We start from the raw sequence: 16,498 nt of genomic DNA, 5'->3' as shown, positions 1-16,498 counted from the left end.
AAAAGATGGGTAATTTTAGAAGGGCTGAACAGCTGAATGTTGGAAGAAGAAATACTAGGACCTGAGGGATAAATACTGTTTGTTTCTAAACCAGAAAGGTAGGCTTTGTAACAATCATCTGGTGCTCCCTTGGAACTAAGACTTAGGAGAGGAAAGCTAAAATTTGTTTTTTGGTAGGGAAAATTTTGTTTTAAAATTCACAATATTTTCTGCTCTCAATTACATCTGGGTTTCCTCCTCCCTGGCATTCTCTAGCATCTGAGTCTCTCTTAATCTTCAAAAGATACCTGTTTGTGCAATCTCTAGGTGATGGTTCTTTGCGTTCTTAAATCTATATGTTTGACTTCCCCCTACTTTCCTGGGCAAAGACTATGCCTCTCACTTCCTTGAAGACCTGAGTCATAGATTTAGAAGTAAATGTGACATTAGAGGGGATTTGGAAATAAGAACTGCTAATATTTTTCTAGTGCTTTGCAATTTACAAAGCACCTTCAAATTCACTTGATTCTCCCAACCACCTCATAAGGTGGGTAGAGAAGTATTATTATTATGTTGTTGTTAGCCTCATTTTACAGAGTAGTGGCTTTTGGTAGCTGGGCCAGTAGGTGCTGAAATCAGAATCAAATCTGGGTCTTCTGACCATGAATCCCACTGTCCTTCCCAGACCTCATTCATTTCCCTCCAGAGCATTTAGCCCAGGACATCCTGCTACTGGGGAGTGAGATGTCTGCTGCCTTGGCATCTTAGCACCACCAAACTGATTTTGTTTGGTTCTTACTGATGTAAGGGGCTTGAACCTTTTCAGGTAAGCTGCCTGGATGAAGTTAGTAGAATTAGGATTCAACTAATTTTAAGCTTGATAAACTAAGCAACAATTTACCGGTGGCTCTCAATCTTAATAGCCTATTACAATAACCGTGGGTCCTGGGGAGTTTTTTAAAAATACCTGTGCCTGGTCCCACCTCCAACTAATGAAATCAGAATGAGGGGAGAAGAGACATTCTCTCTCTCTTTGTTTTAGGGATTATTATGTTCTTGTTTTCTATCACTAGTATGGTTGATGGTATTTCTTCTTCAGTTAAAGAGAAAAAACAGTGTAAGTTCTATGATTAAATTATATTTCTAGCACACATTTATCCATGAAAGTCTCCTGCTGCCTTTTTGTCTTTTCTGAACACGGTTCCTGTTTTTTAGCTGTCAGCTGGCCTTGGCCTCACAGAGATTGGTCAGCCTCTGCTTACACTTGACTCACTTTCTCAGCCCTTGTCTCAGAGCCACCTCCTTTGCACTTCCCCTCCTCTGCCTTACTTTCTAGTTTCTTTGAGCTTCCTACCTTGTTGTCCTAAGGCTGAAACAGGCTCCTCTCATTACATCTGCAAAGATATCATAGATATTTTCTCCTCCTCTCCTTTTGCAGTCCTTTTATAAAACTTTCCATCTCTGACCAGAAGACTGATCAAAATCCAGATTCCAAAAAAAGGAAGCTCATATTGGGTGTTGTAGTGGTTCAGTTGTAGCTTGGTGGACGTGTACGCATGGAGAACTGTGCAGGTGTCATGGGCGGAGGGCATACTCTACTTGCCGGGAATGTGTTCCTGTGGAGCTTCTGCTCCGTGATTGTGATGTGGCTCCCGGGGAGCTGAGCACGGGCACCTCCCTGAGTATGACCGGGCTCTGGCTCTTGTGTCAGCCCGTATGCCCACCCCATAGTATGAGCGAGCCGTGAGCAGCCTACATAGGCTTCATGTTGGGTCTGTCCAAAAGCTCCATGGAACCTGGCTTCTTCCTACCAAAGTATTTTGCTAGTTCCAGAGAAATAATTGGGATTCTTGGATAAAACGGATTTCTGCTAATCCCTTTAGCCCAGATCAAATCTCATCAGAACTCAACTTCACTGGCCTCTAATATACACTTGTTGGAAGGCTGCTCATCGCTAACAGTTTTCCAAGAAGGATGTTGTGTGCCTTGTGAGATAAATACGCTTAATGACTAAAAATAAAATAATGTATATGATTCTATATTTTATATTCAGGAATATAACATTCAGGAACACGAACACACACACACACACACACACACACACACACACACACACACACATGCATACACACATGCATACACACCCCTGAAAAGTTTTTCATTCTTCAGAACCTACATTTCTATAGTTCTGGAGAATCTCAGCTTTCTTACAACTGTATCTCCTACCCAGTGAGACACTGTTATTTCTCATCTGGTCTTGGCCTGATTCTTGTGACATCCTCAGCTCCTGACCTTGCTCCTTCTACTGCATTCAATGTCTTCTCCTTGTTTGGTGGCTAGAAAGCACATGACTAACAGAAAGGAAAAAACAAAACAAAATGTGTTGGTTGTACCCGGCAAACGAGAGCACAAGATATAGCATCAGACTTCACATCAGCAGAATTGCATTATGCTTCTAACCTGTGCTGTTTGGTTCCAGGAGCTCGTGTGAATGCCAAGGACAACATGTGGCTGACCCCGCTGCACCGGGCTGTTGCCTCCAGAAGTGAAGTGAGTGATTATCTTATTTAATCTAGCAACTCCAGTTCCTAGAAAGAGAAAAATGCTTTCTGCTGAATTAGGGATCCTCACTGGTGAGCAAGAGGCTTTTACTTCTAATGCAAGAGGGTTACCAAATTGAACAGCTGTTTGTTTAAGCACCTCCTGTGTGCCAGGCATGGTGCTAGGGGCTGACTGGGGTGGTCCAAGATGGACGGTGTGATCCTTGACTTCAGTGAGTTCTCAGTCTGAAGGGGGTGCAAACAGGTAAGCAGATCTGTACAGTATCATAACTGAATTGGAGGAGGAAGCAAATAACTGTCTTCTTGAATAGATGAAGTCTTCCAAGAAGACATGTCAATTGAGCTAGTCCTTAGAGGATGATAGGGACTTACCAGGCCAGGAAAAGGAGAGAGGGCTGAGGCAGGAGGAGAAACATGCTGTAGGACAAGGGTCATGGAAGTGATTGAATGGTGGGTTCAGTTGGATGTAGCTGGAACACAGGGTGTAGTAGAAGATAAGTCTGATAGTAGAGGCCGGGTCCAACAGCAGAGGGCTGGGTGTCCTCTGAGCAGCGGGGAGTGTTGACAGCAGAGATAAGTTGTGAACCTGACAGGATTTGGAACTTGTGAGGGTGAGATGGAAAAGAAGCCATTGGGTGAATGGTAACACCATTACCATTGGTAACCCAATGGAAGGCAGAGGCAAAGGAGCAAGGGTTGGGGAAGTTAATCATTTCTGTTTGAACATGCTGAGTTTGGCAAACATGTCACTGGAATGTAAGCACCATGATGGCAGGGATTTTGTTTTGTTTCCTGATGTAACCCAAGCCTGGTACATTGTAGGTGTTCAAGAAAGAATTTATTTTGAATGCTGGAAATTTGGGTGAGGATGGCAAATATGTCTTTTAATTGGAACATTTTGTCCATTTACATTTAAAGTAATTATTGATAGGTATGTACTTAATGCCATTTCATTAATTGTTTTCTGGTTGTTTTTGTAGTTCTTTTTTGTTTTTTTTCTTCTTTTGCTGTCTTTCATTGTGATTTGATGACTTTGTTGAGTGTTATGTTTAGATTCTTTTCTATTTTTCTACGTGTATCTGTTGTAGGTTTTTGGTTTGTGGTTACCATATATGTATATGTTGATGATCTCTTAATTTCAAACATATTCTAACAACTCGGAATTTTTACTCCCCCTGCTATATTTAATGTTTTTGATATCATATTTTACATCTTTTTGTTTTGTGTATCCCTTAACTACTTATTGTGGATATAGATGATTTTGCTACTTTTGTCTTTTAGCCTTTCTACTAGCTTTATAAGTGGTTGATCTACTACCTTTAGTTTATGTTTGCCTTTACCAATGAGATTTTTCCTTTCATAATTTTCATATTTCTACTTGTGGCCTTTTCTTTTCCACTAAGAGAAGTCCTGTGAACATTTCTTGTAAAGCTAGATTAGTGGTGCTGAATTCTTTTAGCTTTTGCTTCTCTGTAAAACTCTTTGTCTGTCCTTCAAATCTGAATGATAACCTTGCCAGGTAGAGTATTCTCAGTTGTACATTTTTTCCTTTCATTGCTTTGAATATAAAGTGCTACTCCCTTCTGGCCTGCCAAGTTTCTGCTGAAAGTCAGCTGATTATCATATCCCTTGTACATAACTAGCTGCTTTTCTCTTGCTGCTTTTATTTTTTATTATTATTTAAAATTTTTTAATATATTTTTAGAAATTTATTTTATTGAAGTATAGTTGATTTACAATGTTATGCTACTTTTTGCTGTATAGCAAAGTGATTCAGTTATACATATATGTATATATATATATACGTTCTTTTTCATATTCTTTTCCATTATGGTTTATCACAGGATATTGAATATAGTTCCCTGTGCTATACAGTAGGACCTTGTTGTTTATCCATTCTCTATATAATAGTTTGCATTTGCTAATCCCAAATTCCCAATCCATCCCTCCCCACCCACTCCCCCCCCTCCCCCAGCAAGCTATTGCTGTTTTTTTTTTTTTTTTTTTTGCGGTACGCAGGCCTCTCACTGTTGTGGCCTCTCCTGTTGCGGAGCACAGGCTCCGGACGCGCAGGCTCAGCGGCCATGGCTCACAGGCCCAGCCACTCCGCGGCATGTGGGATCTTCCCAGATCGGGGCACGAACCCGTGTCCCCTGCATCGGCAGGCGGACTCTCAACCACTGCGCCACCAGGGAAGCCCGCTATTGCTGTTTTTAAGATTCTCTTTTTTTCTTTAATTTTTGTCATTTTAATTACATTGTGTCTTGGTGTGGACCTCTTTGGGTTTGCTTTGTTGGGATTCTCTGGGATTCCTGGACCTGCATATCTGTTTCCTTCCCCAGGTTAAGGGAGTTTTTAGCTATTACTTCTCTGCCCCTTTCTCTTTCTCTTCTCCTTCTGGGACTCCTATATTGGAAATGTTAGTACACTTGCTGTTGTCCCAGAGGTCTCTTAAACTATCCTCATTTTTTAAAATTCTTTTTTTCTCTTTTCTGTTCAGCTTGGGTGATTTCCACTACTCTGTCTTCCAGATTCCTCTGTGTCATCTAACCTACTGTTGATTCCTTCTAGTATATTTTTCATTTCAGTTATTGTATTCTTCAGCTTTGTTTGGTTCTTCTTTATATCTTCTAACTCTTTGTTAAAATGCTCGCTGTGTCCATCCATCCTTCTCCTGAGTTCATTGGGCATCTTTATGATCATTACCTTGACCTATTTATTGGATTGATTGCTTATCTCTACTTCATTTAGTTCTCTTTCTGAGGTTTTGTCTTGTTTCTTCATTTGGAACATACTCCTCTATCTCCTCATTTTGCCTAATTCTCTGTGTTTATTTCTATGTGGTAGGTAGGTCAGTTACATTTCCTGATCTTAGAGAAGTGGCCTTATGTAGGAGATGCCCTATGGGGTCCAACAGCATGCTTCCCTCTGGTCACCAGAGCTATATGCTCTAGGGGTGCCCCCATCTGGGCTGTGGGCCCCCCTCTGTTGGAGCGGGTCCAATTATTGTGGGTTTGCTGGGAGGCGGGGCTGGCTCCCACTCGGTAGGCTGTGAGGTTCTGCCTCATGGAGTAGCTATGGGCCCACTGGAGGATGGGTAGTTTCCCCAAGCAGTTAGCTGTGCAGCCTTGGGGGTGTCGGGCTGGTGCTGATGGGCAGGTAAGTCCCCCAGCACTAATACGCTATCAGGAGGATTTCAAAATGGCACTTGGCCAGTGCTGACATCATTGTAGAATGAACTCCCCCAAATGGCTGCCACCAGTGTCTTTATCCTCAGATGGAGTCCCGGTTGCCTTCTGCCTCTCTGAGAGGCTCTCCAAGAATAGCAAGTAGGTCTGACCCAGGCTCCTTTTGAACTACTGCCTCTGCACTGGGACTTGGAGTATGTGAGATTTTCTACATGCCCTTTAGGAGCAGTCTGGTTCCTAAGCTCTCTGGCTCTCCTGAACACAAGCCCCACTGGTTTCCAAAGCAGAACTTCTGGAAGCCCATCTTCCTGATGCAGGATCCTGGGCTGGGGAGCCCAATGTGTGGCTTGGACCCCTTGCTCCTTGGGGAGGACCTCTGCCATTGTGATATTCTTCCCACTTCCGGTTTGCTGACCCAGGTGTATGGGTCCTGAGTATACTGCATCTTAGCCCCTCCCATCCATCTCATTGTAGTTCCTTCTTTATATCTAGTTGTGGGAAATCTTTTCTGCTGTCTTCAGATAATTCTCATAAATAGTTGCTCCTTCTTTATATCTAGTTGTGGGAAATCTTTTCTGCTGTCTTCAGGTCATTCTCATAGATAGTTGCTCTGTAAGTAGTTGCAATTTTGTTGTGCCTTTGGGAGAAGGTGAGTTCAGGGTCTTCCCACTCTGCCATCTTGGCTACATCCCATCCTTCCTTTTGTGCATTCTATCCTATAGCCATTACTTTATGCCTCCCCTAAAAAATAGCTGGGGAAAGGGAAGCTTGCTTGAGAGGGGAAGAACAGAGAAGGTTTGGGCTGGTCTTTTGGAGTTTTGCTACTAACACTTGCCAAAGAAGATACGTGTGTTCAGTAAGAGAGCTGGCACATCTGTCTATTGCTTAGACGGGGCAAACAGTGATATTCCTTACACAAATATGTTTTAAAAGCCATTTCTTCATTGAAAGGCTTATAAACTCTATGTTGTCTTCAAAACCCCTGTGCTTCTAAAATGTGGGTAATTGATCTCTCTCAGGGCTTCAATGTTCCGGGTTCAATCAGGGAAGCAGAACCACAATGAGAAATATAGATAAGACATTTACTATAGGAACTAGAGCTTACACAATTGTGTGAGCTGCTGAAGAAGTTTATGTAAGGCTATCCCCTTGGTTTCTGTGTGGTCCTAAAGTCACTGTAGGCCAGCAGGGTCTGCAGTTGAAAAGAAAAGCTAAACATGAAATGGGGGAAAACAGGGATAAACTGGAACCCCTGTCTGTCTCTCACTGCCTCTGCATCGTGGATGTGAGTGCCTTGTAGAAGAAGCTGTGTGCTTCACCTCTGAGCTTGCATGCACCTGGCCCAGGAATGGGAGAAACTGAAGAAGATATGGCAGGATCTGAAGACGCATCAACCTGGTACTGCCCTTTGCCAACACAGTGATGCAGCTGGTCAGTGACACCGTGCACAAGCTGCCTCAAACCTGGCACCCAACATGCCAGTCAGTCTGTGGTTTCACGTATGCCTTCCAAAACTCATGCAGATTTCTCCAGCACCAACCCTAAATGGAACAGTACAGCGGAGGGAACTCTGCAAAACGTCGCTCAGCTTGGCTAACTTAGCACAATATAAAACTACCATTGAAATTGTTTTTCTGTTTTAATTAAAAAGATCTTCTAGGCAGTAAGTTCTTTGCAATGAGTGGCATGCCTATTGCTTGTCATTGTATGTTTAGCATCTAGCCTGCACAGGAAACAATTGTTTTTTGAGTGATTCCTTAAAGACTGGGTTTTCCACTTAAGCTGTGTTCACCTGGTTCTCTGTAAAACTGCTAACGTGGAGCTAGTATACAGCACAGAGAACGCTGGTGGTAATCATCTTTCATGCATGCGAGGTAAACTAACTTGAAGTTTGTTTATGGGAGCATGGCACTAAAAGCAAGTTAAGCCACCGGATCCTGCAAAATCAGAACAAGTTTCAAAAATAGTGTGCAACAAGATATCAGGTTAAGTCAACGTTATCAGTATACGTCAACATTTCTGAGCCTTCTTTCCATCAGGCAAATTTCATGTTTGGATTTCTATGCCTGGAAAAATAATGTTCATTTGCTAAATTCATTTCCTGAGCCTGTTATAGCAATAGGAGTGTCAGGTCATAATACTGATTAAACATCCACCCATGCTTGACATTATAAAAGCTCCTCTGTAGACAAGAAAGTAGATCAAGAAATGGTCATATCCCTTAAAAACTGTCCACAATAGATTGGGTTGTGGAGATGAACCTTTAAGACTTAACTTGGCACTGACCAGGCTGCATTGTGTGCTCCCTTCTAGGCCCAGTCCCCTCCTCCTCCCGCCACCACCTGCTCCCCATGCCTGGGATTCCCAGGGAGGAAACACCAAACAGATAATCGGAGCCCACCAGTGCTGTGTTCTCACTGACCCTCCCAGGCCACCGTTCATCCCCCTCTTTCTCTGACTGCTCCCACAGCTGTGAAGAAATGAAGAGAGTCTCATGTGAAAGTATTAGGGAAACTTATTTTGCAATGCTAGATAACATACACGAGTAAGATTTGGGGCTGCCAGGGAAAATTATCTGAAGTGCTGCTGTGAATTATTTCATATTGTTTCCCCTGTTTAGCTTATTCTTGTTGCTTTTTTGTTTCCCGTGGAAAAGAACAGCTGTAGGGGAAAGGAATGAAATGCACACCAACCTGGAGGGTTTGACACATGTTTATTGAAGCCCACTCTGTGGAAGGCGCAGTGTTAAATGTGGACCTTAAGGGGGTACAAAGTGTCCCTTCTTGGACACTGTGTGGAGGGCAGACAACCAGTACACAACCAGTACACAACCATAGAGCCTACTGTGGCTTGTGTCCAAATGTGTTTGACCTTTCACACATGCATTTTCTTCTCCATTGAACTGAGAGTAGCACCAAAGGATTTGCTGAACTTGTCACTTTTCTGTTCTGGAGGCTATTTTGTGGTTAGAAATGTTGAAAGTAGTTGTATCCTGTCTTTGGGGTGTAGAATTGAGGATATTGTGTTCAAATATGTATTGTCACGGTGAACATTTATTGAGCACTTACTGTGTGCTAGGCTTACTGTGTGCTAGGCAGTGTGCTAAGCGCTTTCTGCACATTATTCCATTTTAGCCTCTGAATCACTCTCTGAGATTGACACCGTTATTAATCCTAATTTAGGAAACATGATCTCAGAGAAGTTAAGGAACAAACCTAAGACACCACAGCCAGCAAGTGGAGGAGGGTGTAACCTGAAAACCTGCTCTCCTAACTGCCGTGCTCCACTGCTGCCCTCACATCACATGGGCACCCCTAGGGATACTGGTCCAACTAATAAGATGCATCTATTTTTGCGTCTGTGCAGACAAAAGTCTGACAGGTATAAAAATGTTTCCCAGATCTGATCAGGAGAAGCATTTTATTTTATAGCTTAAATTTTAAACATCACATTTTCCCCTTCCCTCTCACAAACGGTGTCATTATGGTGGGCTAAATGCTAATAATAGACAGGAGAATTGGAAAAATTATATGGGAGACTTGAATGTTATTGCTTTCCATAAATTATCTTTATGATTATAAAATGATGATCACATATAGAACATATATCGTACCTGGAATGGGAAGAAAGTAAGCATCTTATAACCTATTAGAAGGTAGATGAGTAGTATTCAGATTTAGTGTGCATTGAGATCATCTGCAGTGCTTGTTAAGTACCTGTTCTAACACTGCTATATATAAAATAGATAAACAACAAGGACCTACTGTATAGCACAGGGAACTATACTCAATATTTTGTAATTTCATGTATATATATAGCTGAATCACTTTGCTGTACACTTGAAACTAACACAACATTGTAAATCAACTATACTTCAATTAAATAAATAAATAAATAAATAAAATTATGCACACACACAAAGTACCTGTTCTAGAACCTCACCCCCCAGTGATTTTGATGAAGCCTGTAATTGAGCCTGGAAATCTGTATTTCAAAAAGAAGATTCTGATGCATGTGGTCTACGTACCACACTTTGAGACCAGACATTAAAGATTGGAAATACTTTAGTATCTGGCCTTCCCAATGTTTAAAGCCAGTGGTTCTTTTTTTTTTAATACTTATTTATTTTATTTTATTATTTATTTTCTTTATTTTTCGGCTGCGTCTGGTCTTAGTTGCGGCACGCGGGATCTTCGTTGAGGCGTCCCGGATCGTTTTTGCTGCGGTGTGTGGGCCCTTCCTTGCGGCACGCAGTCTTCTCTCTAGTTGTGGCGCGCCGGCTCCAGGGCGTCTGGGCTCTGTAGTTTGCGGCACGTGGGCTCTCTCGTTGAGGCAGGCGAGCTCAGTAGTTGAAGTGCGCGGGCTTAGTTGCCCCGCGCCATGTGGGATCTTAGTTCCTCTACCAAGGATCAAGCCCGCGTCCCCTGCGTTGGAAGGCGGATTATTTACCACTGGACCGCCAGGGAAGTCCCCCAGTGGTTCTTGAACAGTTTGAATTCTTTCACATCCCCAAGTCTTCCCTTTGTACTCCTAGTTCTTAGAATAATTGTACTCTAATAATAATTATAATAATAAAGTGCAAGTTTAGTTTAATAATAGGTACTTTTAGAAGAATAATTTGATTAATTTGAACAAATTAGGCACCAATTTATACAATTCTTACAGGATATGAAATGACTATAATCAGTAGAGGGTAAAAGCCCCAACTGGTTATTATTTTACATTAATAGAGTGAATGCCTTCGGGACTTGAGCGCAGCCTCAGGGACCTTAGCCCATGTAAATGTCTTGTTAATTTTCCTGCTGTATATAAAAAAAAGGCATGTTAGTTTTTGCATATTATTACTTAGAGAGTTTGCTAATGATTATACCAATATATTTATTCCACCCAAATTTATTGAATATACATTAGGTGCCAGATACCTGCCAGGCTTTGTGGCAAGTATAGAAAATTGTATGAGACCCAGACCCTGGTCTAAAGCAACTTACAGTTTATAAAATTTGACATTGTTTATGCCTACCAGGACTCTGTATAGTCATAAAGCATTACTTTTCCATGAGTAATTTATGATCACTTAAATGCAATGCACATTTGAGAGTAAGAAAAACAAATATTGGAGGCAACAGTTTTTAAGGCACGTGTATCCTATTTCTTCTCATCTTTTCCATGTGCCACAGTGTATGTTTCTACTTCTTATACAGGGTTGGAGTGACCTTTTATAAAAGGAGAAAGTCATAAAAAGTAGAAATAAAATGACTGCAGATGCCATCTCCAGTTCCCTCCTGTGTCACATCCCGTGACAGTTCCTCCCTCTGTCTGTTATTTCTGTGTCTCATATAGGACAGCCTACTGTGGAGTGTAATCCAACAAGGCCTACAGTCCTAAGGGTGAATGCTAACTAGGCTGATCCCTCCACTCAGGAGAAATGCCGGAATCCTCACACATGCTTGTTCATTAAAAAAGAAATCAAGGCTTTGAAGCAGCATTGCTCACAGTGCGGCTTGTGACTAGTCTGAGTCTTTTTGTCTTTCCTTTTGTGACATGAGTGAGCATTTAGCAACTTTTAGAGAAATTTGATCGAGTAATTTCGTGCCTGCTAAATTAAATGATAAAATAGTTGAGTTTATAATTTCTTTGTCTTTTTTTCATTTTATTATTCTTCTAATTACTCATGATGAATTTGAAATAATAATAATTATAAAAAAAACTGTCCCTTCACCACAGATAGTTTGAAAAGTACTGTTTTAGTATCCTTTCTTGATTCAGAAATTGTTCAGCTTCCCTTCCCCCACATTAGCTTCTTTTTAACCTTGTAAGTTTCTGTCAGCGCAAACTCCTAGCTGTTAATTTTTTAGCCAATGTGTGATACAGGAAAAGAGAGACTTCTTTTGATTACAAAAATCAGTAATTCCAGCTACATGTAAAAGTATGAGATTAGATCACTCCCTAACACCATACACAAAAATAAGCTCAAAATGGATTAAAGACCTAAATGTAAGGCCAGAAACTATCAAACTCTTAGAGGAAAACATTGGCAGGACACTCTATGACATAAATCACAGCAAGGTCCTTTTTGACCCACCTCCTAGAGAAATGGAAATAAAAACAAAAATAAACAAATGGGACCTAATGAAACTTAAAAGCTTTTGTGCAGCAAAGGAAACCATAAACAAGACCAAAAGACAACCCTCAGAATGGGAGAAAATATTTGCAAATGAAGCAACTGACAAAGGATTAATCTCCAAAATTTATAAGCAGCTCATGCAGCTTAATAACAAAAAAACAAACAACCCAATCCAAAAATGGGCAGAAGACCTAAATAGACATTTCTCCAAAGAAGATATACAGGCTGCCAACAAACACATGAAAGAATGCTCAACATCACTAATCATTAGAGAAATGCAAATCAAATCTACAATGAGATATCATCTCACACCAATCAGAATGGCCATCATCAAAAAATCTAGAAATAATAAATGCTGGAGAGGGTGTGGAGAAAAGGGAACCCTCTTACACTGTTGGTGGAATGTAAATTGATACAGCCACTGTGGAGAACAGTATGGAGGTTCCTTAAAAAACTACAAATAGAACTACCATATGACCCAGCAATCCCACTACTGGGCATATACCCTGAGAAAACCATAATTCAAAAAGAGTCATGTACCAAAATGTTCATTGCAGCTCTATTTACAATAGCCCAGAGATGGAAACAACCTAAATGTCCATCATCGGATGAATGGACAAAGAAGATGTGGCACATATATACAATGGAATATTACTCAGCCATAAAAAGAAACGAAACTGAGCTATTTGTAATGAGGTGGATAGACCTAGAGTCTGTCATACAGAGTGAAGTAAGTCAGAAAGAGAGAGACAAATACCGTATGCTAACACATATATATGGAATTTAAGGAAAAAAATGTCATGAAAAACCTAGGGGTGAAACAGGAATAAAGACACAGACTTACTAGAGAATGGACTTGAGGCTATGGGGAGGGGGAAGGGTAAACTGTGACAAAGTGAAAGAGAGAGGCATGGACATATATACAGTAAGGTAGATAGCTAGTGGGAAGCAGCTGCATAGCACAGGGAGATCAGCTCGGTGCTTTGTGACCGCCTGGAGGGGTGGGATAGGGAGGGTGGGAGGGAGGGAGACGCCAGCGGGAAGAGATATGGGAACATATGTATATGTATAACTGATTTATTTTGTTGTGAAGCTGAAACTAACATACCATTGTAAAGCAATTATACTCCAATAAAGATGTTAAAATGAAAAAAAAAATCAGTAATTCCCTAAATAGCCATAGAATTACTTCCTCTTAAAACCAAGTTAAAATGCTTACAAGATTAAAATTTTTGAAAGAGAAATGCAACTTTGAAAAAGGAAATTGTAGTCTTTTTAAATCAAAGCTTCGTTTTTGTGAAAATATTGTATTACATTTCTATTAAATGTAGGAAGCCAGTTTGTCAGGCTAAAACTTCAGAGTTTAAAAATGTAAATAACTAAGGAGAATTAACATTTCAAAGTATTTATGTCAGGGTGCTTGGCTGTTACTGTGTGCTGAGTAAGCTCTGACCTAGTAGAAAGTGCATGAGCCCTTAAACCCAGGCTGGCAAACCATCTTCAGCCATCTTCCCTATAAAATGAAGCTGCCTATCAAATGAGGGGGCAATCCAGATGACCCCTGAGGCCTTTTCTGCTTCTAATATCCGGTATATCTGTGAATTTAATTCCATAATCATTTTATACTTGCATTTTCATTTTTTTTAAAAAGGTTAATCCTTGGAAATTGAATAAGAACCCCTCCTTTGTATACTAAATATTCCTTGATAGAGTCCTTTCTTGTCAAGTAAGATGAAAACTGTTCAATTCACTATATAAGCAGATATAAAAGTAAAAATGGAGAATGGCAAAGTTAAAACATTTTATAAAATTGGAGAAATAAAAGTAACGGTTATTCTAGGTGTCCTTGAACTGTGAAAGTGAGTGTTGGTACAAAAGACACATGGTGTGGACTTCCCTGGTGGCACAGTGGTTGAGAGTCTGCCTGCCTATGCAGGGGACACGGGTTCGTGCCCCGGTCTGGGAAGATCCCACATGCCGCGGAGCAGCTGCGCCCGTGAGCCATGGCCGCTGAGCCTGCGCGTCCAGAGCCTGTGCTCCGCAACAGGAGAGGCCACAACAGTGAGAGGCCCGCGTACCGCAGAAAAGACACGTGGTGAAATGGGCACTCACGTGGGAATTATGTAAAGTTCACATGAAAAGAAATTTATTAGAGACCCTACCCACTTCTTTTTTTCCTATCTGATCAATGAACTTGAACCTTTTGCTTTTCTAATTTTTTAGGTATAACCCAGATGTTGGTCAGGGGCATCTAGCCTTCTAAATGGATATGACTGACCGGAAACCACTTGTTCAAAGTCTGATATTCTCCCAACAATTCCAGAGAATTCCTGGAGATTTAAGTTTTGGTTGCCTGGCTCCACAGGCCTGCTCTTGCTGCGTTCATTGGGTTTATGCTTCAGCTTTCTCCTCTTCCCTCTTGGCCTGTTGACTCTGTTCCCACCCAGATGTATACCTCCTCCCTAGAGCGCAGGGCCACGTCCTCTCTCCAGTCTCTCTGTCCTCATCCTTTCCTTCCTGCCAAGCTCTAAACGCTTCCCACTCTATTATGCAGAGCAAGGCAACTCTGTTTGGCCCCCTCCCAAAATTCACTGTAGACCCATCATCACAGAGCAAGAGCTGAACTCAGAGGCCTCTGACTCTTTGCATAGGACCTGCCCTCCTTAAAAGACTATTTGGACTTAAAAATAGTATTTTTTCATACTGGTAAATAACAAAATTTTATTTTAACCAGATTTGATCATTTATAGTTTGTGGTAATTCAAACAGGGAGCTAGTCCAGGGGGTCTGCAAACTTTTTCCGTGAAGGGTGAGATAGTAAATATTTTAAGCTCTGATGGCTGCATGTGGTCTCTGTCACAAATACTCAACTCTGCTGTTATAATTTGAAAGCGACCATAGATAATATGTAAACAAATGAATGAGGCTGTGTTCCAATAAAATTTTATTTACAAAACCAAACCAAAATTTATCTGATTAAAATATTTTTAGGGGCTTCCCAGGTGGCGCAGTGGTTGAGAATCTGCCTGCCAGTGCAGGGGATGCGGGTTCGAGCCCTGGTCTGGGAGGATCCCACATGCCACGGAGCAACTGGGCCCGTGAGCCACAACTACTGAGCCTGTGCGTCTGGAGCCTGTGCTCCGCAACGGGAGAGGCCGCGACAGTGAGAGGCCCGTGCACCGCGATGAGGAGTGGCCCCCGCTTGCCACAAATAGAGAAAGCCCTCGCACAGAAACGAAGACCCAACACAGCCAAAAATAAATAAATAAATTTATTAAAAAAAAATATATTTTTAGAAGTATTGTCTACTTAAGAATACATTTTTTTCCCCACAAACTCCAAAAGCACTTATTTATATATAAACCATAACTGGCATATGAATGTATATTTTCTTTGCTTAAAGTATTGCTATGTGTACAATGTAAATCATTCCTAAATATTCGTTTAAAAGTAGGGCCTCTCCTAGGTAATATCTCATTCACCTAGTTGCAGGTACTCTAAGAGCAATCACATTTTGTTACCTTTAAAAAACAAATTTCTCATGAATTGGTCTTATAGTATAAAGTTGTGAAATGTTCCTGTACATTTTCTGTTTTGTTAGTCTATCCTGAATTTACATAATATTTAATGCAAAGCAAGAATCTGTACAAGTACAGTAAAATAATATACAAAGCAAAGGTATTAAAGAGACAGTATGTATTGTTATTTTGCTGTGAATGTGTGAAAAGGATATATACCGTTTTTTATAGTACTGCTTTTGAGATGGTTATCTCCATCTTTTGGCCACGTATCTGCAAAACGTTTTCAGCATGCATCTCCAGAATATGCGTCTCATTTATTTATAAATTATATATAAGAATACTATCATTAGATAATATTTCAAGGCACAGGTGAAATGTTAAAGTGAGGCTTTTCATTTGTCCTAGTCTTAAATAACCATATAGATAATAGACTTTTGTTTTATATATAAATTTATTTGTTTATTTTTGGCTGCGTTGGGCCTTCGTTGCTGCACACGGGCTTTCTCTAGTTGCGGCGAGCAGGGGCTACTCTTCCTTGCCGTGCGTGGGCTTCTCATTGCAGTGGCTTCCCTTGTTGGGGTGTATGGGCTCTAGGCGCATAGGCTTCGGTAATTGCAGTACGTGGGCTCAGTAGTTGTAGCTCATGGGCTCTAGAGTGCAGGCTCAGTAGTTGTGGCGCACGGGTTTAGTTGCTCCATGGCATGTGGGGTCTTCCCAGACCAGGGCTCGAACCTGTGTCCCCTGCACTGGCAGGCGGATTCTTAACCACTGTACCACCAGGGGAGCCCTAGATAATAGACTTTTGATGATTTCTCTGTTTTTGCCAAGCTCTTGTCAGATCTGATTAAATTTGTCATTACTTTTACCTTGTAATGTAGGTGATAGAAAGCTTTTACGAGGAGTAGAGGTGTCAGCTCTGTGACTTTCACATCATTTATGCTTGCATTAGTATTATTATTATCTTTAATCTGTGGGTTCCTTGCATAAATCTTGTCCATTTTAGCGTGTTTTTAGGTTAAGGGTATGTATTACAATCTGTAAATGGACTCGGCAGGCCATCACTCTGTATTTCAGTGCACTCAAAGTGAATGAATGGAGAGGGCAAGCCCCGCCCCCCCAGCACTG

General features: G+C 41.1%; 1 protein-coding gene across 6 annotated transcripts in view; it reads left to right on the top strand.

Moving 5' to 3' along the window:
* ANKRD44 (ankyrin repeat domain 44) overlaps positions 1-16,498 on the top strand; it is a 317,527-nt gene that overhangs the window by 175,446 nt on the left and 125,583 nt on the right. For all 6 annotated transcript variants that reach the window (XM_079925376.1, XM_079925378.1, XM_079925377.1 and 3 more), the window contains one exon: positions 2,459-2,529. In XM_079925376.1, the coding sequence (XP_079781502.1) occupies positions 2,459-2,529 (71 nt within the window). The remainder of the gene's footprint in view (positions 1-2,458; positions 2,530-16,498) is intronic.

Source organism: Stenella coeruleoalba, assembly GCF_951394435.1.
Source record: "Stenella coeruleoalba genome assembly, chromosome: 6".
Lineage (NCBI taxonomy): Eukaryota > Metazoa > Chordata > Mammalia > Artiodactyla > Delphinidae > Stenella > Stenella coeruleoalba.
This window is presented reverse-complemented; position numbering and strand designations above follow the sequence as displayed.